The sequence below is a fragment of the Oncorhynchus nerka genome, linkage group LG5 (genome assembly GCF_034236695.1).
Source record: "Oncorhynchus nerka isolate Pitt River linkage group LG5, Oner_Uvic_2.0, whole genome shotgun sequence".
NCBI classification, from domain to species: domain Eukaryota; kingdom Metazoa; phylum Chordata; class Actinopteri; order Salmoniformes; family Salmonidae; genus Oncorhynchus; species Oncorhynchus nerka.
This window is the reverse complement of record NC_088400.1, coordinates 23,119,122-23,147,115: the sequence shown is the minus strand read 5'-3', so window position 1 is coordinate 23,147,115 and position 27,994 is coordinate 23,119,122. Positions and strand designations below refer to the sequence as shown.

The 27,994-nt window shown below is 39.0% G+C and overlaps 1 protein-coding gene across 3 annotated transcripts in view; it reads right to left on the bottom strand.

Annotated features, from left to right (window-relative positions):
• The window catches only part of slc7a2 (solute carrier family 7 member 2), a 67,071-nt gene that overhangs the window by 21,608 nt on the left and 17,469 nt on the right, over nucleotides 1-27,994 (bottom strand). The window contains exons 1-6 of one of the 3 annotated variants that reach the window (XM_029659387.2): nucleotides 22,387-22,656; nucleotides 6,086-6,469; nucleotides 5,779-5,934; nucleotides 4,187-4,352; nucleotides 1,729-1,865; nucleotides 1,327-1,549 (exon numbers count right to left, since the gene is read on the bottom strand). In XM_029659387.2, coding sequence (XP_029515247.1) covers nucleotides 1,327-1,549; nucleotides 1,729-1,865; nucleotides 4,187-4,352; nucleotides 5,779-5,934; nucleotides 6,086-6,455 — 1,052 coding nt within the window. In that variant the 5' untranslated portion in view covers nucleotides 6,456-6,469; nucleotides 22,387-22,656. Of the gene's footprint in view, nucleotides 1-1,326; nucleotides 1,550-1,728; nucleotides 1,866-4,186; nucleotides 4,353-5,778; nucleotides 5,935-6,085; nucleotides 6,470-22,386; nucleotides 22,657-27,994 lie in introns of those variants that run through there. The other 2 variants (XM_029659388.2, XM_065018466.1) reach the window with 2 other exon arrangements.

Genomic DNA, 27,994 nt, shown 5'->3' with positions numbered 1-27,994 from the left:
TGTTTCCATTGATCATCCTTGAGATGTTCCTACAACTTGATTGGAGAACACCGGTGGTAAATTCAATTGATTGGACATGATTTAGAAAGGCACACACCGGTCTATATAAGGTCCCACAGTTGACAGTGGATTTCAGAGCCAAAACCAAGCAGAGGTCACAGGAATTGTCCGTTGAGCTCCAAGACAGGATTGTGTTGAGGCATACATCTGGGGAAGGGTACTAAAAAATGTTTGCAGCATTGAAGGTCCCCAAGAACACAGTGGCCTCCATCATTCTTAAATGGAAGAACTTTAGAACCACCAAGACTCTTCTTAGAGCTGGCCACCTGGACCAAACTGACCAATCGGGGGAGAAGGGTCTTGTTCAGGCAGGTGACCAAGAACCCGATGGTCACTCTGGCAGAGCTCCAGAAATCCTCTTTGAAGATGGGAGAACCTTCCAAAAGGACAACCATCTCTGCAGTACTCCACCAATCAGGCCTTTACGGGAGAGTGGCCAGACGGAAGCCACTCCTCAGTAAAAGGCAAATGACAGCCCGCTAGGAGTGTGCCAAAAGGCACCTAAAGACTCTCAGACCATGAGAAACAAGATTCTCTGGTCAGATAAAACCCAGATTAAACTCTTTGGCCTGAATGCCAAGCATCTCATCTGGAGGAAACCTGTGGTATTGTGTGTAGATTGATGAGAACATGTCAAATAAAAAAATAAAAAGTAGAATAAGGCTGTAAAGTAACAAAATGTGGAAAAAGGGAAGCGGTCTGAATACTTTCCGAATACACTGTATTGCACAATAATTACTTAAGTAGAGTTGTCAGAGATTGATGTATTGATGTGATGTGTGTTACAGTATGAGGCTCTATAGTGGGAAGCCCAGGACCCAGGAAGGAACTCAGTGAACCAAAGGATAAGAAAGACAGAAACATGTCAAACAGCCAATATCATCAACCCAGAGATATAGCACATCAAGACAGGCAGTTCTCTCAAAACAATATGACCGCAGCTTGGCAAGTAGGACAATTAGCAATGAGAATCAATCCAACACATAGACAGTCATTGTAGATTTCACATTATTTTGGGCTGGATAGGCTAGTTGCCTTGATAATAATACTCAATGTTATAGATTTGTTTGAACTCTTTTAAAAATAATTTTCCCCAAATGAAACCCAGAGAAATCAAGTTAAAATACCAAAACAATTAAAAACCTGTTATTCCATGTATTACTTTGTCTTTATTGAGTCTCATCACATTTGACCTAACGGAAAGCTACACGGTAAGCATCCTGTGAATAGCATCACATTCAAGCATGCACAGGAAATGTCCATTACCTGGTTGACAGGGCACACAGTGACCCCACAGCCACCAGATATTTAGCTGGGCCCCAGCCCACATATTCAAAGGCCATGGGCAAGGGGCTCTTCTCATCCAGTAGGTAGTAGGGCATCATGAGGGTGAGGGCAGCAGACACACCGAAGTAGGCCAGAAAGCACACCGTCAGAGACACCACGATGCCGATGGGAATGGCTTTTTGAGGGTTCCTTACCTCCTCACCTGGTGTACACACGCATACACAGATACAGGTCAAATTTAGATTCAGATCCCCCAGTGGTTTAGGTTGACCTCTGGGATTATTTGACTCTGCAAACCAGGTACCTTGTTGATCCATGATAGTGCATGTTTTGAGATAGAATGATCTACATTGATGTTGGGTATTGTCTTAAAAGACACACCTGTTGTTGCGATGCAGTCAAATCCGACAAAGGCATAGAAGCAGGTGGCAGCTCCAGCCAGGGTCCCACTGAAGCCAAATGGCATGAACCCCCCTGCACCATAATCACTGGTCACATTAGCAGTCACAGACAGGTTCCTGGAATACAGAAGGGGGGTAAACAGAGGGGCACACTGAAACGTTACTGACACATTTCAGTGTTCATAATATTAGCAGTGGGACATATGGTGATTGATTGTGAGCATATTCAAGTATAGATTATTATAATGCATAAAAGGATGCGTGCCTACAGAAAGTATTCACACCCCTGGACTTTCTCCACATTTTGTTGTTAAATTGTTGTTACAATTTTAAAATGATTCAATTGAGATTTTTTTGTTTCTGGCTTACACACAATACCTCATAATGTCAGTGGAATTATATTTTTCAAAATGTTTACAAAATCTGAAATGTCTTGTCAATAAGTATTCAACCCCTTTGTTATGGCAAGCCTAAATACGTTCAGGGGTAAACATGTGCTTAAAAAGTTGCATAATATGTTGCATGGACTCTGTGTGCAATAATAGTGTTTAACATGATTTTTGAATGACTACCTCATCTCTGTACCCTATACCATCCACTTATCTGTAAGGTCCCTCAGTCAAGCAGTGAATTTCAAACACAGATTCAACCACAAAGACCAGGGAAAGGACACCTATTGGTAGATGGGTTAAAATAACATTAAAAAAGCAGACGTTGAATGTCCCTTTGAGAAAGGTGAAGTTATTAATTACACTTAGGATGGTGCATAAATACACCCAGTCACTAAAAAGATAAAGGAGTCCTTCCTAACTCAGTTCCCAGAGAGGAAGGAAACCACTCAGGGATTTCACCATGAGGCCAATGATGCCTTTAAAACAGTTAATAGGCTAAATAGGAGAGGAGAAATAGGAGAAAACTGAGGATGCATCAACAACATTGTAGTTACTCCACAATACTAACCTAAATGACAGAGTGAAAAGAAGGAAGCCTATACAGAATATAAACATTCCAAAACATACATCCTTTTTGCAACAAGGCACTAAAGTATCCCAATGAAGGAAGCTAAGCAGGGTTGGTCCTGGTCAGTCCCTGGACGGGAGACCAGATGCTGCTGGAAGTGGTGTTGGAGGGCCAGTAGGAGGCACTCTTTCCTCTGGTCTAAAACAAATATCATAATGCCCCAGCGCAGTGATTGGGGACACTGCCCTGTGTAAGGTGCCGTCTTTCGGATGTGACGTTAAACGGATGTCCTGACTCTCTGTGGTCACTAAAGATCCCATGGCACTTATCATAAGAGTAAGGCTGTTAACCCTGCTGTCCTGGCTAAATTCCCAATCTGGCACTCATACCATCATGGCCACCTAATCATCCCCAGCTTCCAATTGTCTCATTCTTATCCCCTCCTCTCCACTGTAGCTATTTCCCAGGTCGCTGCTGTAAATGAGAATGTGTTCTCAGTCAACTTACCTGGTAAAATAAGGGTTAAATATAAAAATATTTAAATAATTAATACTGAATACAAAGTGTCGTGTTAAAGACAAACCCAATACAACACATTACTGAGTGTCACTTTCCATATTTTCAAACATATTGGTAGCAGTATCATGTTATGGGTAATCTTTAAGGACTGGGGAGTTTTTAAAGATAAAAAAAATAATGGAATGGAGCTAATCACAGGCAAAATCCTAGAGGAAAACCTGGTTCAGTCTGCATTCCACCAGACACTGGGAGATGAATTCACCTTCAACACAAGGTCAAATCTACACTGGAGTGGCTTACCAAGAAGACAGTGAATGTTCCTGAGGGCCCGAGTTACAGTTTTGATTTAAATCTGCTTGAAAATCTATGGTATAACCTGAAGATTTTTGTCTAGCAATGATCAACAGCCAATTTGACAGAGCTTGAATAATTTTGGAAAAGAATATTGGCCAAATGTTGCACAATCCAGGTGTGGAAAGCTCTTAGAGCCTTACCCAGAAAGAATCAGCCTGTAATCACTGCCAAAGGTGATTCTAACATGTATTGGCTCAGGGTGTTGAATACTTATGTAATCAAGATATATTAGTGGTTTATTTTTCATATACATATATATATATTTTTTTTTTTTTACAAATGTTAGAGTTTTGGCTTCCATTTTGTAGATCGTTGACAAAAAAATACAATTAAATTAATTTCAATTCCACTTTGTAACACAACAAAATGTGGAAAAGTCAAGGGGTTTGAATACTTTCTGAAAGCACTGTACATGCATATTGCATTTATTGAGATAGGACAGTGAAGAGGAGACAGGAAAGTAGGAGAGATTTTGAGTCATAAGAGCATGGGTTGGACCCATGAACCCATGCTGACTCTGGAATACATGTGCCAGGGTCTGCAGCCAAACAGGCCACATCGATAAGAAATCTTGTGAAATGAGGAGACCCACCTCCAATCCTTACCGTTTAACAATGGTGACATTGATGAGAGTTTCTTCAGAGATTTTCCAGTTGAGTGGGTCTCCCTTCACGAAGCCAGAGATGATGACAAACAAGAGCACCAGCACGTTGACAGCAGTGAAGACCTTGTTCACCCAGGCTGACTCCTTCACTCCAAACGACAGGAGGCCTGAGGGAGGAAACAACAAATAAGAATATAGAGTCCAACATACTCCGCATCAGGGACTCAACTTACTGAATAAATACAGTGTCATGTGCAGGGTTGGGGAGTAAATTATTACTTGTAATCAGCTACATGTAATCGATTACAAAAAACCTGTAACTGTAATCAGTTACGTCACCAGCTAAAATATTGTAATCAGATCACAGATACTTTTGGAAAAATAGATTATTAATTCTTTGATTACTTTTAAATTCAGAAAGGATGTTTGCGAAAAAATACATTGACAAGTTTAAGTTTGTTCCACCTGAGCGAGTCTGACCACAGATCAGAGACCACTATGATGACACACCAAATGTGTTTGATGGATCCTTTTTGTCTTTTTCTCATGCATATTAAGGGGAAAGTAATCCAAAATTAACTGAAAGTAATCACATTACATGGCAGAGTTTGGGTAATCCAAAAGTAACGTTACTGATTACAATTTTGGACATGTAGCTGTAACGGATTGCATTTAGAAAATAACCTACCCAACCCTGGGTTTGAGACATGAGTGTCCATGATATGTGAAGAATGTTACACACCTCCAGCCCATGTATTGAAGAAAGGTGAAATATTTATCTTACATCTTGTTAAATACCTACCACCTATGATCTGAGATGATGTTTAAGTATTACATGTCTGGTCATTTTGTCAGGTGATCCAAACCAAAAGGTATATTATTATCATATCCTAACCCTAGGAAACTAACACAACTACTCTCAGTATCTAAGACCTTTAGAACAGCAAACATTGCATCGCTATGGAGGTTTGCCTTCCGGAACATTGGAGTAATCCAATCACTGCATTTGAGAGTTTTTGGCTCAGCAGCAGTTAAAACACATGATGACTTTTAACAGTTTCTGATTGTTTCACAGAAAAGTCTTGTTGACGTCTACACACAGTGTCCCTCTGAAAGTGCTGAACTCTGTAGCCATGTCAAGCTTCTGTGTAATGTGTAACAGTAGCTACAGAGGGCTTGTCAGTTCTCCTGAACAGAGAGGAGCACTGCCTGGGTAGCTCTGACACCGACAAGGCAGAATTTCAGGGAAAGAGGGCCTCTCCACCATGTGAGTACTACCACTCACCAAACAACGTTCTGCCATTCCTTATTACATTGAAAATGTGGACCAAATAATTGCTGCTTATACGAATGCCCATTGATATGGAAAAAATACCCATTCCAATTTCTGTTGATATACAGTTCTGACAGTCAGGGGATCAGATGTAGTGTGCATCCCAAATGGCACCCTATTCCCTATATAGGGCACTACTTTTGACCAGGGCCCTATGGCCCTAAAGTAGTGCACTACAAAGAGAATAGGGTGCCATTTGGGACAAAGAGGTAGAGTTCTAAACAGGAGCTCAGTTAGCCACAGTTGCTACAATTCTTTACCTGACAGAAGTAGAATGAGACAGACTGCAAAGAAGTCTGGGTAATGAGCCAGGCCTGGAGAGTTCATGCTGAAGTAGGTCTTGCAGAACGTCTCAATGTGTCCTCCAATCAGCTCATCAAAAGTCCCGCTCCAAGCCCTGGCCACACTGGAGGTGCCTGTGAGAGGGGAATATAGAGTAGAAATGTTCCGTTAGAGTAGAAATGTTTATGTTGCGTTAGCAGTCAAACTCAGCATAGTATATGTTTACTTCAAAATAAAAGTTAATGCGGGCAGTATAGTATATTTAGACCGCTATAACAAACTCACCTATCACATAGGAGAGGATGAGGTTCCAGCCAGTGATGAAGGCCCACAGCTCTCCAACTGTTACATAGCTGTACAGGTAGGCTGAGCCAGTCTTGGGCACACGGGCTCCAAACTCAGCATAGCAGAGGCCCGCCATGACAGAGGCCAGGGCAGCGATGAGGAAGGAGACCACAATGCTGGGGCCTGAGTTTCCCTTGGCCACCTCTCCAGCCAGAACATAGACCCCAGCACCCAGGGTGCTACCCACGCCCAGGGCGATGAGATCCACGGTACCCAGGCAGCGGCACAGCTTGGAGTCCTCCAGACTGTTGAGATCCACCACCTTCCTCCTCACCAGGGAGCGGCCGAACGACAACACATGACCCATCATCCCGCCAGCAAGGACTGGGGGAGGGTAGAACATGGATTAGTGTGTGTGTGTGTGTGTGTGTGTGTGTGTGTGTGTGTGTGTGTGTGTGTGTGTGTGTGTGTGTGTGTGTGTGTGTGTGTGTGTGTGTGTGTGTGTGTGTGTGTGTGTGTGTGTGTGTGTGTGTGTAACTGCGTGTGTGCGTGCGTGTGTGTATAGTGCGGCACACACTATACGGTTTGATACAGAACACAGACAAAGCTGAGGAAATGCATTTTCTTTATTATAGTACGGGTGGAGATAGGGACATGTCTCATCAAAGCTACAACTCAGGGGGGGGGTGGGGATCAAGCCAGTTGAGATAACACCATGGTTACTATTGACGTTCTTGCTGTATATATTTGGACAGGGGCTCGTTTTAGCATTCAGGAGGCAAATCCATTGTGAAGACTGAAGTCTTTCAGCAGGCCAGTTTGTTTTGGCACGGGGCTTCCTCTGAGTTTGAGCAGCCCTTTCTAAAAAGTCCCCTCATAAATCCTATAGAAGAGCAGACCTTCCTAAAAAGTCCCCTCATGAATCCAAAAACCACCTCAAGCTCCAATTACATAACCTGGGAAATAAAAACGAGTACCCGATTTTGACAGCTGAAAGCCGTTAAGATCAAACCATTGATTAATCATGTCATATGTGTGTCAGAAGATGAGAGTTCTGGCCAACACTTTGCTGTCACTATAGCAGATCCTCATTGTAACCTCATTATAACCCTTTGTCTGGGGGTACAGTGCATGCAGACCTATACTTGGGGTCAGAAATGGCACCCTATTCCCTTCATAGTGCACTACTTTTGACCAGGGACCATCAAAGGTAGTGCACTATAGAGGGAATATGGTGCCATTTGGGACTTAGACCTAAAGACTCAAATGGCTGAACAGGGGGCCTGAGGGTACACATATGATATAATAGGGCAATTACTTTGGCTCTGGTTACTAATTGCTGTACCGTACATCTATAAAGAGAAAATGCAGAAGTTCAAACGCATAACCTCGCTGGGCTTTAATGCAACACTGTCTCTTTGTATTACTTTGATTGTGGGGGAGCTTCGCAACAAAATCTTTCAACAATGTATTTATATGCAGGTTTTTCATTTGATGTATTTGTCTATGTCTAGGAAGTGGAAAAAATAACTGTTTGTACCCACTGCTCTCTAATTAATTGTTTCAGCATGTGACTGAAGTTAAATCTTCTTCTTTTCAACCAGCACATTTAGCATCTGTGTTTTTCTCACTGTGTTTTAATGAACACTGACTACCATCTCACTGTGTTTTTAATGAACACTGACTACCATCTCAGTGTGTTTTTAATGAACACTGACTACCATCTCACTGTGTTTTTAATGAACACTGACTACCATCTCAGTGTGTTTTTAATGAACACTGACTACCATCTCAATGTATTTTTAATGAACACTGACTACCATCTCAGTTTGTTTTTAATGAACACTGACTACCATCTCACTGTGTTTTTAATGAACACTGACTACCATCTCAGTGTGTTTTTAAAGAACACTGACTACCATCTCACTGTGTTTTGAAAGAACACTGACTACCATCTCAGTGTGTTTTTAAAGAACACTGACTACCATCTCACTGTGTTTTGAAAGAACACTGACTACCATCTCACTGTGTTTTTAATGAACACTGACTACCATCTCACTGTGTTTTTAATGAACACTGACTACCATCTCACTGTGTTTTTAATGAACACTGACTACCATCTCACTGTGTTTTTAATGAACTCTGACTACCATCTCACTGTGTTTTTAATGAACACTGACTACCATCTCACTGTGTTTTTAATGAACACTGACTACCATCTCACTGTGTTTTTAAAGAACACTGACTACCATCTCACTGTGTTTTGAAAGAACACTGACTATCATCTCAGTGTGTTTTTAATGAACACTGACTACCATCTCACTGTGTTTTTAATGAACACTGACTACCATCTCACTGTGTTTTTAATGAACACTGACTACCATCTCAGTGTGTTTTTAATGAACACTGACTACCATCTCACTGTGTTTTTAATGAACACTGACTACCATCTCACTGTGTTTTTAATGAACTCTGACTACCATCTCACTGTGTTTTTAATGAACAATGACTACCATCTCACTGTGTTTTTAATGAACACTGACTACCATCTCACTGTGTTTTTAATGAGCACTGACTACCATCTCACTGTGTTTTTAAAGAACACTGACTACCATCTCACTGTGTTTTTAACGAGCTCTGACTACCATCTCACTGTGTTTTTAATGAACTCTGACTACCATCTCACTGTGTTTTTAATGAACACTGACTACCATCTCACTGTGTTTTTAATGAACACTGACTACCATCTCACTGTGTTTTGAAAGAACACTGACTACCATCTCACTGTGTTTTTAATGAACACTGACTACCATCTCACTGTGTTTTTAATGAACTCTGACTACCATCTCACTGTGTTTTTAATGAACTCTGACTACCATCTCACTGTGTTTTTAATGAACACTGACTACCATCTCACTGTGTTTTTAATGAACTCTGACTACCATCTCACTGTGTTTTTAATGAACAATGACTACCATCTCACTGTGTTTTTAATGAACACTGACTACCATCTCACTGTGTTTTTAATGAGCACTGACTACCATCTCACTGTGTTTTTAAAGAACACTGACTACCATCTCACTGTGTTTTTAACGAGCTCTGACTACCATCTCACTGTGTTTTTAATGAACTCTGACTACCATCTCACTGTGTTTTTAATGAACACTGACTACCATCTCACTGTGTTTTTAATGAACACTGACTACCATCTCACTGTGTTTTGAAAGAACACTGACTACCATCTCACTGTGTTTTTAATGAACACTGACTACCATCTCACTGTGTTTTTAATGAACTCTGACTACCATCTCACTGTGTTTTTAATGAACTCTGACTACCATCTCACTGTGTTTTTAATGAACTCTGACTACCATCTCACTGTGTTTTTAATGAACACTGACTACCATCTCACTGTGTTTTTAAAGAACACTGACTACCATCTCACTGTGTTTTGAAAGAACACTGACTATCATCTCAGTGTGTTTTTAATGAACACTGACTACCATCTCACTGTGTTTTTAATGAACACTGACTACCATCTCACTGTGTTTTTAATGAACACTGACTACCATCTCAGTGTGTTTTTAATGAACACTGACTACCATCTCACTGTGTTTTTAATGAACACTGACTACCATCTCACTGTGTTTTTAATGAACTCTGACTACCATCTCACTGTGTTTTTAATGAACACTGACTACCATCTCACTGTGTTTTTAAAGAACACTGACTACCATCTCACTGTGTTTTGAAAGAACACTGACTATCATCTCAGTGTGTTTTTAATGAACACTGACTACCATCTCACTGTGTTTTTAATGAACACTGACTACCATCTCACTGTGTTTTTAATGAACACTGACTACCATCTCAGTGTGTTTTTAATGAACACTGACTACCATCTCACTGTGTTTTTAATGAACACTGACTACCATCTCACTGTGTTTTTAATGAACTCTGACTACCATCTCACTGTGTTTTTAATGAACAATGACTACCATCTCACTGTGTTTTTAATGAACACTGACTACCATCTCACTGTGTTTTTAATGAGCACTGACTACCATCTCACTGTGTTTTTAAAGAACACTGACTACCATCTCACTGTGTTTTTAACGAGCTCTGACTACCATCTCACTGTGTTTTAATGAACTCTGACTACCATCTCACTGTGTTTTTAATGAACTCTGACTACCATCTCACTGTGTTTTTAATGAACACTGACTACCATCTCACTGTGTTTTTAATGAACACTGACTACCATCTCACTGTGTTTTGAAAGAACACTGACTACCATCTCACTGTGTTTTTAATGAACACTGACTACCATCTCACTGTGTTTTTAATGAACTCTGACTACCATCTCACTGTGTTTTTAATGAACTCTGACTACCATCTCACTGTGTTTTTAATGAACTCTGACTACCATCTCACTGTGTTTTTAATGAACACTGACTACCATCTCACTGTGTTTTTAATGAACACTGACTACCATCTCACTGTGTTTTTAATGAGCACTGACTACCATCTCACTGTGTTTTGAAAGAACACTGACTACCATCTCACTGTGTTTTTAATGAACTCTGACTACCATCTCACTGTGTTTTTAATGAACAATGACTACCATCTCACTGTGTTTTTAATGAACACTGACTACCATCTCAATGTATTTTTAATGAACACTGACTACCATCTCAGTGTGTTTTTAATGAACACTGACTACCATCTCAGTGTGTTTTTAATGAACACTGACTACCATCTCACTGTGTTTTTAATGAACACTGACTACCATCTCACTGTGTTTTTAATGAACACTGACTACCATCTCACTGTGTTTTTAATGAACACTGACTACCATCTCACTGTGTTTTTAATGAACTCTGACTACCATCTCACTGTGTTTTTAATGAACACTGACTACCATCTCACTGTGTTTTGAAAGAACACTGACTACCATCTCAATGTATTTTTAATTAACTCTGACTACCATCTCAATGTGTTTTTAAAGAACACTGACTACCATCTCAGTGTGTTTTTAATGAACACTGACTACCATCTCACTGTGTTTTTAATGAACACTGACTACCATCTCACTGTGTTTTTAATGAACACTGACTACCATCTCACTGTGTTTTTAATGAGCACTGACTACCATCTCACTGTGTTTTTAAAGAACACTGACCACCATCTCACTGTGTTTTTAATGAACTCTGACTACCATCTCACTGTGTTTTTAATGAACTCTGACTACCATCTCACTGTGTTTTTAATGAACACTGACTACCATCTCAATGTATTTTTAATGAACACTGACTACCATCTCACTGTGTTTTTAATGAACACTGACTACCATCTCAATGTATTTTTAATGAACACTGACTACCATCTCAGTGTGTTTTTAATGAACACTGACTACCATCTCACTGTGTTTTTAATGAACTCTGACTACCATCTCACTGTGTTTTTAATGAACAATGACTACCATCTCACTGTGTTTTTAATGAACACTGACTACCATCTCACTGTGTTTTTAATGAGCACTGACTACCATCTCACTGTGTTTTTAAAGAACACTGACTACCATCTCACTGTGTTTTTAACGAGCTCTGACTACCATCTCACTGTGTTTTTAATGAACTCTGACTACCATCTCACTGTGTTTTTAATGAACTCTGACTACCATCTCACTGTGTTTTTAATGAACACTGACTACCATCTCACTGTGTTTTTAATGAACACTGACTACCATCTCACTGTGTTTTGAAAGAACACTGACTACCATCTCACTGTGTTTTTAATGAACACTGACTACCATCTCACTGTGTTTTTAATGAACTCTGACTACCATCTCACTGTGTTTTTAATGAACTCTGACTACCATCTCACTGTGTTTTTAATGAACTCTGACTACCATCTCACTGTGTTTTTAATGAACACTGACTACCATCTCACTGTGTTTTTAATGAACACTGACTACCATCTCACTGTGTTTTTAATGAGCACTGACTACCATCTCACTGTGTTTTGAAAGAACACTGACTACCATCTCACTGTGTTTTTAATGAACTCTGACTACCATCTCACTGTGTTTTTAATGAACAATGACTACCATCTCACTGTGTTTTTAATGAACACTGACTACCATCTCAATGTATTTTTAATGAACACTGACTACCATCTCAGTGTGTTTTTAATGAACACTGACTACCATCTCAGTGTGTTTTTAATGAACACTGACTACCATCTCACTGTGTTTTTAATGAACACTGACTACCATCTCACTGTGTTTTTAATGAACACTGACTACCATCTCACTGTGTTTTTAATGAACACTGACTACCATCTCACTGTGTTTTTAATGAACTCTGACTACCATCTCACTGTGTTTTTAATGAACACTGACTACCATCTCACTGTGTTTTGAAAGAACACTGACTACCATCTCAATGTATTTTTAATTAACTCTGACTACCATCTCAATGTGTTTTCACTGAAAGAACACTGACTACCATCTCAGTGTGTTTTTAATGAACACTGACTACCATCTCACTGTGTTTTTAATGAACACTGACTACCATCTCACTGTGTTTTTAATGAACACTGACTACCATCTCACTGTGTTTTTAATGAGCACTGACTACCATCTCACTGTGTTTTTAAAGAACACTGACCACCATCTCACTGTGTTTTTAATGAACTCTGACTACCATCTCACTGTGTTTTTAATGAACTCTGACTACCATCTCACTGTGTTTTTAATGAACACTGACTACCATCTCAATGTATTTTTAATGAACACTGACTACCATCTCACTGTGTTTTTAATGAACACTGACTACCATCTCAATGTATTTTTAATGAACACTGACTACCATCTCAGTGTGTTTTTAATGAACACTGACTACCATCTCACTGTGTTTTTAATGAACACTGACTACCATCTCAGTGTGTTTTTAAAGAACACTGACTACCATCTCAGTGTGTTTTGAAAGAACACTGACTACCATCTCAGTGTGTTTTTAAAGAACACTGACTACCATCTCACTGTGTTTTGAAAGAACACTGACTACCATCTCACTGTGTTTTTAATGAACACTGACTACCATCTCACTGTGTTTTTAATGAACACTGACTACCATCTCACTGTGTTTTTAATGAACTCTGACTACCATCTCACTGTGTTTTTAATGAACTCTGACTACCATCTCACTGTGTTTTTAATGAACAATGACTACCATCTCACTGTGTTTTTAATGAACACTGACTACCATCTCACTGTGTTTTTAATGAGCACTGACTACCATCTCACTGTGTTTTGAAAGAACACTGACTACCATCTCACTGTGTTTTTAATGAACTCTGACTACCATCTCACTGTGTTTTTAATGAACTCTGACTACCATCTCACTGTGTTTTTAATGAACACTGACTACCATCTCAATGTATTTTTAATGAACACTGACTACCATCTCAGTGTGTTTTTAATGAACACTGACTACCATCTCAGTGTGTTTTTAATGAACACTGACTACCATCTCACTGTGTTTTTAATGAACACTGACTACCATCTCACTGTGTTTTTAATGAACACTGACTACCATCTCACTGTGTTTTTAATGAACACTGACTACCATCTCACTGTGTTTTTAATGAACTCTGACTACCATCTCACTGTGTTTTTAATGAACACTGACTACCATCTCACTGTGTTTTGAAAGAACACTGACTACCATCTCACTGTGTTTTTAATGAACACTGACTACCATCTCACTGTGTTTTTAATGAACACTGACTACCATCTCACTGTGTTTTTAATGAACTCTGACTACCATCTCACTGTGTTTTTAATGAACTCTGACTACCATCTCACTGTGTTTTTAATGAACAATGACTACCATCTCACTGTGTTTTTAATGAACACTGACTACCATCTCACTGTGTTTTTAATGAGCACTGACTACCATCTCACTGTGTTTTGAAAGAACACTGACTACCATCTCACTGTGTTTTTAATGATCTCTGACTACCATCTCACTGTGTTTTTAATGAACTCTGACTACCATCTCACTGTGTTTTTAATGAACACTGACTACCATCTCAATGTATTTTTAATGAACACTGACTACCATCTCAGTGTGTTTTTAATGAACACTGACTACCATCTCAGTGTGTTTTTAATGAACACTGACTACCATCTCACTGTGTTTTTAATGAACACTGACTACCATCTCACTGTGTTTTTAATGAACACTGACTACCATCTCACTGTGTTTTTAATGAACACTGACTACCATCTCACTGTGTTTTTAATGAACTCTGACTACCATCTCACTGTGTTTTTAATGAACACTGACTACCATCTCACTGTGTTTTGAAAGAACACTGACTACCATCTCAATGTATTTTTAATTAACTCTGACTACCATCTCAATGTGTTTTTAAATAACACTGACTACCATCTCAGTGTGTTTTTAATGAACACTGACTACCATCTCACTGTGTTTTTAATGAACACTGACTACCATCTCACTGTGTTTTTAATGAACACTGACTACCATCTCACTGTGTTTTTAATGAGCACTGACTACCATCTCACTGTGTTTTTAAAGAACACTGACCACCATCTCACTGTGTTTTTAATGAACTCTGACTACCATCTCACTGTGTTTTTAATGAACACTGACTACCATCTCAATGTATTTTTAATGAACACTGACTACCATCTCAGTGTGTTTTTAATGAACACTGACTACCATCTCAATGTATTTTTAATGAACACTGACTACCATCTCAGTGTGTTTTTAATGAACACTGACTACCATCTCACTGTGTTTTTAATGAACACTGACTACCATCTCAGTGTGTTTTAAAGAACACTGACTACCATCTCACTGTGTTTTTAAAGAACACTGACTACCATCTCAGTGTGTTTTTAAAGAACACTGACTACCATCTCACTGTGTTTTGAAAGAACACTGACTACCATCTCACTGTGTTTTTAATGAACACTGACTACCATCTCACTGTGTTTTTAATGAACACTGACTACCATCTCACTGTGTTTTTAATGAACACTGACTACCATCTCACTGTGTTTTTAATGAACTCTGACTACCATCTCACTGTGTTTTTAATGAACACTGACTACCATCTCACTGTGTTTTTAATGAACACTGACTACCATCTCACTGTGTTTTTAAAGAACACTGACTACCATCTCACTGTGTTTTGAAAGAACACTGACTATCATCTCAGTGTGTTTTTAATGAACACTGACTACCATCTCACTGTGTTTTTAATGAACACTGACTACCATCTCACTGTGTTTTTAATGAACACTGACTACCATCTCACTGTGTTTTTAATGAACACTGACTACCATCTCAATGTATTTTTAATGAACACTGACTACCATCTCAGTGTGTTTTTAATGAACACTGACTACCATCTCAGTGTGTTTTTAATGAACACTGACTACCATCTTACTGTGTTTTTAATGAACTCTGACTACCATCTCACTGTGTTTTTAATGAACACTGACTACCATCTCACTGTGTTTTGAAAGAACACTGACTACCATCTCACTGTGTTTTTAATGAACACTGACTACCATCTCACTGTGTTTTTAATGAACACTGACTACCATCTCACTGTGTTTTTAATGAACTCTGACTACCATCTCACTGTGTTTTTAATGAACTCTGACTACCATCTCACTGTGTTTTTAAACACAATGACTACCATCTCACTGTGTTTTTAATGAACACTGACTACCATCTCACTGTGTTTTTAATGAGCACTGACTACCATCTCACTGTGTTTTGAAAGAACACTGACTACCATCTCACTGTGTTTTTAATGAACTCTGACTACCATCTCACTGTGTTTTTAATGAACTCTGACTACCATCTCACTGTGTTTTTAATGAACACTGACTACCATCTCAATGTATTTTTAATGAACACTGACTACCATCTCAGTGTGTTTTTAATGAACACTGACTACCATCTCAGTGTGTTTTTAATGAACACTGACTACCATCTCACTGTGTTTTTAATGAACACTGACTACCATCTCACTGTGTTTTTAATGAACACTGACTACCATCTCACTGTGTTTTTAATGAACACTGACTACCATCTCACTGTGTTTTTAATGAACTCTGACTACCATCTCACTGTGTTTTTAATGAACACTGACTACCATCTCACTGTGTTTTGAAAGAACACTGACTACCATCTCAATGTATTTTTAATTAACTCTGACTACCATCTCAATGTGTTTTTAAAGAACACTGACTACCATCTCAGTGTGTTTTTACTACTACCATCTCACTGTGTTTTTAATGAACACTGACTACCATCTCACTGTGTTTTTAATGAACACTGACTACCATCTCACTGTGTTTTTAATGAGCACTGACTACCATCTCACTGTGTTTTTAAAGAACACTGACCACCATCTCACTGTGTTTTTAATGAACTCTGACTACCATCTCACTGTGTTTTTAATGAACACTGACTACCATCTCAATGTATTTTTAATGAACACTGACTACCATCTCAGTGTGTTTTTAATGAACACTGACTACCATCTCAATGTATTTTTAATGAACACTGACTACCATCTCAGTGTGTTTTTAATGAACACTGACTACCATCTCACTGTGTTTTTAATGAACACTGACTACCATCTCAGTGTGTTTTTAAAGAACACTGACTACCATCTCACTGTGTTTTTAAAGAACACTGACTACCATCTCACTGTGTTTTTAAAGAACACTGACTACCATCTCACTGTGTTTTGAAAGAACACTGACTACCATCTCACTGTGTTTTTAATGAACACTGACTACCATCTCACTGTGTTTTTAATGAACACTGACTACCATCTCACTGTGTTTTTAATGAACACTGACTACCATCTCACTGTGTTTTTAATGAACTCTGACTACCATCTCACTGTGTTTTTAATGAACACTGACTACCATCTCACTGTGTTTTTAATGAACACTGACTACCATCTCACTGTGTTTTTAAAGAACACTGACTACCATCTCACTGTGTTTTGAAAGAACACTGACTATCATCTCAGTGTGTTTTTAATGAACACTGACTACCATCTCACTGTGTTTTTAATGAACACTGACTACCATCTCACTGTGTTTTTAATGAACACTGACTACCATCTCAGTGTGTTTTTAATGAACACTGACTACCATCTCACTGTGTTTTTAATGAACACTGACTACCATCTCACTGTGTTTTTAATGAACTCTGACTACCATCTCACTGTGTTTTTAATGAACAATGACTACCATCTCACTGTGTTTTTAATGAACACTGACTACCATCTCACTGTGTTTTTAATGAGCACTGACTACCATCTCACTGTGTTTTTAAAGAACACTGACTACCATCTCACTGTGTTTTTAACGAGCTCTGACTACCATCTCACTGTGTTTTTAATGAACTCTGACTACCATCTCACTGTGTTTTTAATGAACTCTGACTACCATCTCACTGTGTTTTTAATGAACACTGACTACCATCTCACTGTGTTTTTAATGAACACTGACTACCATCTCACTGTGTTTTGAAAGAACACTGACTACCATCTCACTGTGTTTTTAATGAACACTGACTACCATCTCACTGTGTTTTTAATGAACTCTGACTACCATCTCACTGTGTTTTTAATGAACTCTGACTACCATCTCACTGTGTTTTTAATGAACACTGACTACCATCTCACTGTGTTTTTAATGAACTCTGACTACCATCTCACTGTGTTTTTAATGAACAATGACTACCATCTCACTGTGTTTTTAATGAACACTGACTACCATCTCACTGTGTTTTTAATGAGCACTGACTACCATCTCACTGTGTTTTTAAAGAACACTGACTACCATCTCACTGTGTTTTTAACGAGCTCTGACTACCATCTCACTGTGTTTTTAATGAACTCTGACTACCATCTCACTGTGTTTTTAATGAACTCTGACTACCATCTCACTGTGTTTTTAATGAACACTGACTACCATCTCAATGTGTTTTTAATGAACACTGACTACCATCTCACTGTGTTTTGAAAGAACACTGACTACCATCTCACTGTGTTTTTAATGAACACTGACTACCATCTCACTGTGTTTTTAATGAACTCTGACTACCATCTCACTGTGTTTTTAATGAACTCTGACTACCATCTCACTGTGTTTTTAATGAACTCTGACTACCATCTCACTGTGTTTTTAATGAACAATGACTACCATCTCACTGTGTTTTTAATGAACACTGACTACCATCTCACTGTGTTTTTAATGAGCACTGACTACCATCTCACTGTGTTTTTAAAGAACACTGACTACCATCTCACTGTGTTTTGAAAGAACACTGACTACCATCTCACTGTGTTTTTAATGAACTCTGACTACCATCTCATTGTGTTTTTAATGAACTCTGACTACCATCTCACTGTGTTTTTAATGAACACTGACTACCATCTCAATGTATTTTTAATGAACACTGACTACCATCTCAGTGTGTTTTTAATGAACACTGACTACCATCTCAGTGTGTTTTTAATGAACACTGACTACCATCTCACTGTGTTTTTAATGAACACTGACTACCATCTCACTGTGTTTTGAAAGAACACTGACTACCATCTCAATGTATTTTTAATTAACTCTGACTACCATCTCAATGTGTTTTTAAAGAACACTGACTACCATCTCAGTGTGTTTTTAATGAACACTGACTACCATCTCACTGTGTTTTTAATGAACACTGACTACCATCTCACTGTGTTTTTAATGAACACTGACTACCATCTCAATGTGTTTTTAATGAGCACTGACTACCATCTCACTGTGTTTTTAAAGAACACTGACTACCATCTCACTGTGTTTTTAATGAACTCTGACTACCATCTCACTGTGTTTTTAATGAACTCTGACTACCATCTCACTGTGTTTTTAATGAACACTGACTACCATCTCAATGTATTTTTAATGAACACTGACTACCATCTCAGTGTGTTTTTAATGAACACTGACTACCATCTCAATGTATTTTTAATTAACTCTGACTACCATCTAACTGTGTTTTTAATGAACTCTGACTACCATCTCAATGTGTTTTTAAAGAACACTGACTACCATCTCACTGTGTTTTTAAAGAACACTTACTACCATCTCAGTGTGTTTTTAATGAACACTGACTACCATCTCACTGTGTTTTTAAAGAACACTGACTACCATCTCAGTGTGTTTTTAATGAACACTGACTACCATCTCACTGTGTTTTTAAAGAACACTTACTACCATCTCAGTGTGTTTTTAATGAACACTGACTACCATCTCACTGTGTTTTTAAAGAACACTTACTACCATCTCAGTGTGTTTTTAAAGAACACTTACTACCATCTCAGTGTGTTTTTAAAGAACACTTACTACCATCTCAGTGTGTTTTTAAAGAACACTGACTACCATCTCACTGTGTTTTTAAAGAACACTTACTACCATCTCAGTGTGTTTTTAATGAACACTGACTACCATCTCACTGTGTTTTTAAAGAACACTTACTACCATCTCAGTGTGTTTTTAAAGAACACTTACTTCCATCTCAGTGTGTTTTTAAAGAACACTGACTACCATCTCACTGTGTTTTTAAAGAACACTGACTACCATCTCAGTGTGTTTTTAATGAACACTGACTACCATCTCACTGTGTTTTTAATGAACACTGACTACCATCTCACTGTGTTTTGAAAGAACACTGACTACCATCTCAATGTATTTTTAATTAACTCTGACTACCATCTCAATGTGTTTTTAAAGAACACTGACTACCATCTCAGTGTGTTTTTAATGAACACTGACTACCATCTCACTGTGTTTTTAATGAACACTGACTACCATCTCACTGTGTTTTTAATGAACACTGACTACCATCTCAATGTGTTTTTAATGAGCACTGACTACCATCTCACTGTGTTTTTAAAGAACACTGACTACCATCTCACTGTGTTTTTAATGAACTCTGACTACCATCTCACTGTGTTTTTAATGAACTCTGACTACCATCTCACTGTGTTTTTAATGAACACTGACTACCATCTCAATGTATTTTTAATTAACTCTGACTACCATCTAACTGTGTTTTTAATGAACTCTGACTACCATCTCAATGTGTTTTTAAAGAACACTGACTACCATCTCACTGTGTTTTTAAAGAACACTTACTACCATCTCAGTGTGTTTTTAATGAACACTGACTACCATCTCACTGTGTTTTTAAAGAACACTGACTACCATCTCAGTGTGTTTTTAATGAACACTGACTACCATCTCACTGTGTTTTTAAAGAACACTTACTACCATCTCAGTGTGTTTTTAATGAACACTGACTACCATCTCACTGTGTTTTTAAAGAACACTTACTACCATCTCAGTGTGTTTTTAAAGAACACTTACTACCATCTCAGTGTGTTTTTAAAGAACACTTACTACCATCTCAGTGTGTTTTTAAAGAACACTGACTACCATCTCACTGTGTTTTTAAAGAACACTTACTACCATCTCAGTGTGTTTTTAATGAACACTGACTACCATCTCACTGTGTTTTTAAAGAACACTTACTACCATCTCAGTGTGTTTTTAAAGAACACTTACTTCCATCTCAGTGTGTTTTTAAAGAACACTGACTACCATCTCACTGTGTTTTTAAAGAACACTTACTACCATCTCAGTGTGTTTTTAAAGAACACTGACTACCATCTCACTGTGTTTTTAAAGAACACTTACTACCATCTCAGTGTGTTTTTAATGAACACTGAATACCATCTCACTGTGTTTTTAAAGAACACTTACTACCATCTCAGTGTGTTTTTAATGAACACTGACTACCATCTCAGTGTGTTTTTAATGAACACTGACTACCATCTCACTGTGTTTTTAATGAACACTGACTACCATCTCACTGTGTTTTTAATGAACACTGACTACCATCTCACTGTGTTTTTAATGAACTCTGACTACCATCTCACTGTGTTTTTAATGAACACTGACTACCATCTCACTGTGTTTTTAATGAACACTGACTACCATCTCACTGTGTTTTTAATGAGCACTGACTACCATCTCACTGTGTTTTTAAAGAACACTGACCACCATCTCACTGTGTTTTTAATGAACTCTGACTACCATCTCACTGTGTTTTTAATGAACTCTGACTACCATCTCACTGTGTTTTTAATGAACACTGACTACCATCTCAATGTATTTTTAATGAACACTGACTACCATCTCAGTGTGTTTTTAATGAACACTGACTACCATCTCAATGTATTTTTAATTAACTCTGACTACCATCTCAATGTATTTTTAAAGAACACTGACTACCATCTCAGTGTGTTTTTAATGAACACTGACTACCATCTCAATGTATTTTTAATTAACTCTGACTACCATCTAACTGTTTTTAATGAACACTGACTACCATCTCAGTGTGTTTTTAATGAACACTGACTACCATCTCACTGTGTTTTTAAAGAACACTTACTACCATCTCAGTGTGTTTTTAAAGAACACTTACTACCATCTCAGTGTGTTTTTAAAGAACACTTACTACCATCTCACTGTGTTTTTAAAGAACACTGACTACCATCTCACTGTGTTTTTAAAGAACACTTACTACCATCTCAGTGTGTTTTTAAAGAACACTGACTACCATCTCACTGTGTTTTTAAAGAACACTTACTACCATCTCAGTGTGTTTTTAATGAACACTGACTACCATCTCACTGTGTTTTTAAAGAACACTTACTACCATCTCAGTGTGTTTTTAATGAACACTGACTACCATCTCAATGTATTTTTATTTAACACAGTGTTGCCCATTAAAGTGTGTCTTTTTCATCCCAGAGAAATGCTATGCTCCATCTGACAATACATTAATATACCAATCTCACCTCTTTTATGGCCAATTCAGAATACAGTTGAGTTGCACTAAACAGAGGGAGGTCCACATAATGCCCTACCAAATCCCTTTGATAGAGGCTGCTATGTATTGCTAACACTTGAAGCACTACCGTTATAAAATCTGACATTGTAAGTATTTATTACAACTTTTTAAGCAGTTATTACAACTATGAGCTAACATTACAACGCATACACATATAATATCAAGTAGGCACAGAAGTCGATAAGTCAAATCAATAGATGGATATATAGATAGATAGAATGCATGTTATGTCTATAAGTATATCCAGACTCCTCATAACACACCACTTACCTGTCAAGAAGACAAAGACGAATATATGGTATTCAAGTTTCAACTTTGTTAAATATGGAGACACTCAAAGGTCCTTTGCACCTCACGCGGACAAGACAGAAAACTTCCCTAGATTCCTCTCCAACAGGAAGTCACAGGGAAGCAGGCCACACAGGGAGCTGATGGACTACAGACATAGATCAGGCTCTATGTAAAGTTCACTACCTCTGTCTGTTCACAGCTCATGTTCTCTGACATGTAAACCAGTGTAGAGTACTAGGCTATTTTTACTCCTCCCCTCGCTCCATCCCCAAAATATCTTTCTTCATAAGCTCTTCCCCTGCCATGCCCCTGGCCCGAGCTACTGAACCATCACCACTACGGTACAGTGACGCCCCCCGAGTAGGGAGGGAACAGGGGAGGAGGAAGGGGTGGGTAATAGGGTAATGAGGGAGAGAGAGGTTATCTGGTCCACGATTGTGTTCAGAGGGAGGCAATAATGTACCACAATAAGTCCAGATCTTCAGGTCAACAGCCCACAGACCATGAGGGAGGGAGGGAGGGAGGGAGGGAGGGAGGGAGGGAGGGAGAAGGCATCTTTCTCTCTCCCCTTTTTTACTTACAAAATGTTATTTCTAATGCACACACATGCCAGACTGAACCCAGCTGCCTGGGTACTTACTGACCACTGATAAATGGTTAGGTATCTAACGTTGACAAACATTGAAACAGACACATCTGTTTGCTCAGTGCAGCCTAGGGGAGTGCTGCTAAAAGCATGGGTGCTGATTGGTCAATGGGGTGGAGGAGCTGCTAGTGCCAGAGGTATAGAGTCCTTTTAATGGAAGACAGTTGCACAATGTTCCCTTCGCAACTAGAGTCACAGCCATCAAAGTATTGAATCAATACTACCATAGAGATCCATTTACATACTGTACTGTAAAATACAACATGCCCAAAACATATTCATATACTTGATTTATAGTTGAAAATATCACATATTTGCTGTCAAGTCAAACATTCTTTATATTTGCTAAGTTAACACATTTTTTATGGTTGCAATTTGCATGTCAATTTCAAATGTGGTGCATCACCAGCTGAACCCAGCAGCAGACTTCAGTGGGAAGGTCACAGCTGACAGCTTAGAGATATCTCTCTCTCTCTCTCTCTCTCTCTCTCTCTCTCTCTCTCTCAGTTTGACTCTATGACTCCAACCATTCAGGCCCTACTCTCTCAGTTTGACTCTATGACTCCAACCATTCAGGCACTACTTTCTCAGTTTGACTCTATGACTCCAACCATTCAGGCACGACTCTCTCAGTTTGACTCTATGACTCCAACCATTCAGGCACTGCTCTCTCAGTTTGACTCTATGACTCCAACCATTCAGGCACTACTTTCTCAGTTTGACTCTATGACTCCAACCATTCAGGCACGACTCTCTCAGTTTGACTCTATGACTCCAACCATTCAGGCACTACTCTCTCTCAGTTTGACTCTATGACTCCAACCATTCAGGCACTACTTTCTCAGTTTGACTCTATGACTCCAACCATTCAGGCACTACTCTCTCAGTTTGACTCTGACTCCAACCATTCAGGCACTACTCTCTCAGTTTGACTCTATGACTCCAACCATTCAGGCACTACTCTCTCAGTTTGACTCTATGACTCCAACCATTCAGGCACTATTCTCTCAGTTTGACTCTATGACTCCAACCATTCAGGCACTACTCTCTCAGTTTGACTCTATGACTCCAACCATTCAGGCACTATTCTCTTTGTTTGACTCTGTGACTCCAACCATTCAGGCACTACTCTAACTACTATAGCCAATCACTCTCAGAAGAACTGAACAAAGGCCCGAATCAAGACACGTTGAATGCATCGTAAGAGCACATTCTATAGAGAATGGAGGTGGAAGAATAGGCTACTCCTGACCCCTATAAGTTAACACAGTCATGTGAGGTCACATCCATGGTCACATTCATCTGTAATGCTCTTTAGACATGATACAAGACTGTTCTATGTCATTATGTCCAGCAATAGTTTTAATGCAACCAATGTTACCATGGCACAGATGGAAAGAACAAAGTGGGTCACTCCCCCGGTTTATATGTTGACACAGACTAATTGTGTAAAGCCTATTGAATACATTTGTCCATGGACGATAACTGATTGACCCAGCTACACAACCGTGGACATGGTCAACAGAATGAAGACTGTTTGTCGTGTAGGCAATGGGCAGCTTGCTCCACTTAACAGTGCTGTCACCAGGAAATGTTGGAGTGAATGATTAGTGATGATAAGATAGGGAACGGCTCCGAGTAGAAGCATTAAGCATTGGGATACACCAATAGCACCAAAATAGATTATCGTATGGTCCAATGACAGCACTACACAGAGGCAAGCACTGACATGTATGTAGCCTATACACTTTCCATCAACGTTTTATTTCAGATTAGTCCACTGTTGATACAGTCTCCAAAATGTTTTGCATGTCAGAAGTCAAGTTTTCAAGATATTGGACTTTCAAGAAGCAAAGTGTCACATGCCACATCATCATGATGATGCAAACTTTTTAGTTGATTTTCCCTTTAAAAAAATCAAAAGGATTAAAGTGCCTCAAAGGGACAAATAAGAGATGGGCGAGTAGGCAAAGGGCACAATGGTTCACCGCTGCTCTGAAGTTTTTGGAAGCCTGATGAAAACAGCTAGAGGACAGGTTAAGGCTGTTAAAATGACATGTCAGAGCACCACACATACAACAGGAGTCCTACGTCGTACCCTTTAATAGAACAGCTTTTCTGAAAATGGAATAGCCAGATTAGAGATCTAGACTTGAAGCAGCTTTTGCTGCACTTTTATTTTTTTATGATTCTTTTTTTTACATCCAGACAGATTAGTTCCAAGACCTTGTTCAGCCTCACCAAAGAGATTGAGCAAAATAAGGGCCCTTTCTAACATCAACTTTTATTCGCGAGTCAAGAGTCATTCTCAAAGGATTTTCAACATTGAAAAAAAAAAAAAGGGCTATGCATGCAAAATAATATAATTAAAGATGTAGGCTGTCATCGAGGTGCTATAGACCTAACTGATGTAGATAGATGGTATGCCTGTCATCCAGGTGAAATAGACCTAACTGATGTAGATAGATGGTATGCCTGTCATCGAGGTGCTATAGACCTAACTGATGTAGGTAGATGGTATGCCTGTCATCCAGGTGATATAGACCTAACTGATGTAGGTAGATGGTATGCCTGTCATCGAGGTGCTATAGACCTAACTGATGTAGATAGATGGTATGCCTGTCATCCAGGTGATATAGACCTAACTGATGTAGGTAGATGGTATGCCTGTCATCCAGGTGATATAGACCTAACTGATGTAGATAGATGGTATGCCTGTCATCCAGGTGATATAGACCTAACTGATGTAGGTAGATGGTATGCCTGTCATCGAGGTGCTATAGACCTAACTGATGTAGATAGATGGTAGGCCTGTCATCCAGGTGATATAGACCTAACTGATGTAGATAGATGGTAGGCCTGTCATCCAGGTGATATAGACCTAACTGATGTAGATAGATGGTATGCCTGTCATCGAGGTGATATAGACCTAACTGATGTAGATAGATGGTAGGCCTGTCATCCAGGTGATATAGACCTAACTGATGTAGGTAGATGGTAGGCCTGTCATCCAGGTGATATAGGCCTAACTGATGTAGATAGATGGTATGCCTGTCATCGAGGTGATATAGGCCTAACTGATGTAGATAGATGGTATGCCTGTCATCGAGGTGCTATAGACCTAACTGATGTAGATAGATGGTATGCCTGTCATCCAGGAGATATAGGCCTAACTGATGTAGATAGATGGTATGCCTGTCATCGAGGTGCTATAGACCTAACTGATGTAGATAGATGGTATGCCTGTCATCGAGGTGATATAGACCTAACTGATGTAGATAGATGGTATGCCTGTCATCGAGGTGATATAGGCCTAACTGATGTAGATAGATGGTATGCCTGTCATCGAGGTGCTATAGACCTAACTGATGTAGATAGATGGTATGCCTGTCATCGAGGTGCTATAGACCTAACTGATGTAGATAGATGGTATGCCTGTCATCGAGGTGCTATAGACCTAACTGATGTAGATAGATGGTATGCCTGTCATCCAGGTGATATAGACCTAACTGATGTAGATAGATGGTATGCCTGTCATCCAGGTGATATAGACCTAACTGATGTAGATAGATGGTATGCCTGTCATCGAGGTGCTATAGACCTAACTGATGTAGATAGATGGTATGCCTGTCATCGAGGTGCTATAGACCTAACTGATGTAGATAGATGGTATGCCTGTCATCGAGGTGCTATAGACCTAACTGATGTAGATAGATGGTAGGCCTGTCATCCAGGTGATATAGGCCTAACTGATATAGATAGATGGTAGGCCTGTCATCCAGGTGAAATAGGCCTAACTGATGTAGGTAGATGGTAGGCCTGTCATCCAGGTGATATAGGCCTAACTGATGTAGGTAGATGATAGGCCTGTCATCCAGGTGATATAAGCCTAACTGATGTAGGTAGATGGTAGGCCTGTCATCCAGGTGATATAGGCCTAACTGATGTAGGTAGATGGTAGGCCTGTCATCCAGGTGATATAAGCCTAACTGATGTAGGTAGATGGTAGGCCTGTCATTCATCAGATACCCCTTCGCCTTTGCTACAATTCTTAGAAAAAAAAGTAAGCAGCAACAACACAAATCCTCTTTATATTGCTTTTTAAGAACTGTCTAGGCAATAATCCCAAAGGCCTAGAGACATCACCTGTGTACACACTTTTAGTTCCCCTTAATGCTGCCTTTATTAGACAGCAGGACACTGCATTGTTTTTGGCCGTCATACAGTACAGTGTCTATTGATGAGAATCTCCCCAAGGTCATTTATTTTGTATTATATTGCAGTTTAGAAAGAACCCCCCACTATTAGAAATATTCCGGTTTAGAAAGAATGACCCCCTCTGAAGGAGCGTGTTGATACTAAAGCACTCACCCTCACGTACTTCCAATTCCAGCATGTTTCCCTTTTCCCATAATATTCATTGCCAAAAAGGATTTGAAAACGATGTATAAAAATAGCCACATAAACATCCAGATTTAGAAAGCATCTATCAGATCCTCATAAAAGCTAAGCAATTAGGTTGAAGGGTATGCATTCATAGCAGGCTATCTTTGTTGTTTTGTGTCTGCATAAGACTATAAAAAGAAGATACTTCAATGAATGACACAACTGGGAATATTTGATATTCCAATACAGAGAACATGCAGTGGGATATCTGTGAGGTTTTTATGCGTTATTAATTCACCTCATCAAACCGTATCTGATCACTCTGTTGGTGCAAATCTTGAAAAAAAGGGTTTTGCTAAACAATCTGTTGTCAGAGCAGGCAAACATCTTTACAGCAAGTTGGCAAAAGCAGTACACCCTTATCTCTTCTAATTCCTAATTTCAACATTATTCAGGTATTATAACCTGCCCAGGGACTGCGGTTGAAAATTAGCCGGCTGGCTAAAACTGGGACTATTACTGAAATGTTGATTAAACTTCTTGGTGACAGGGGTC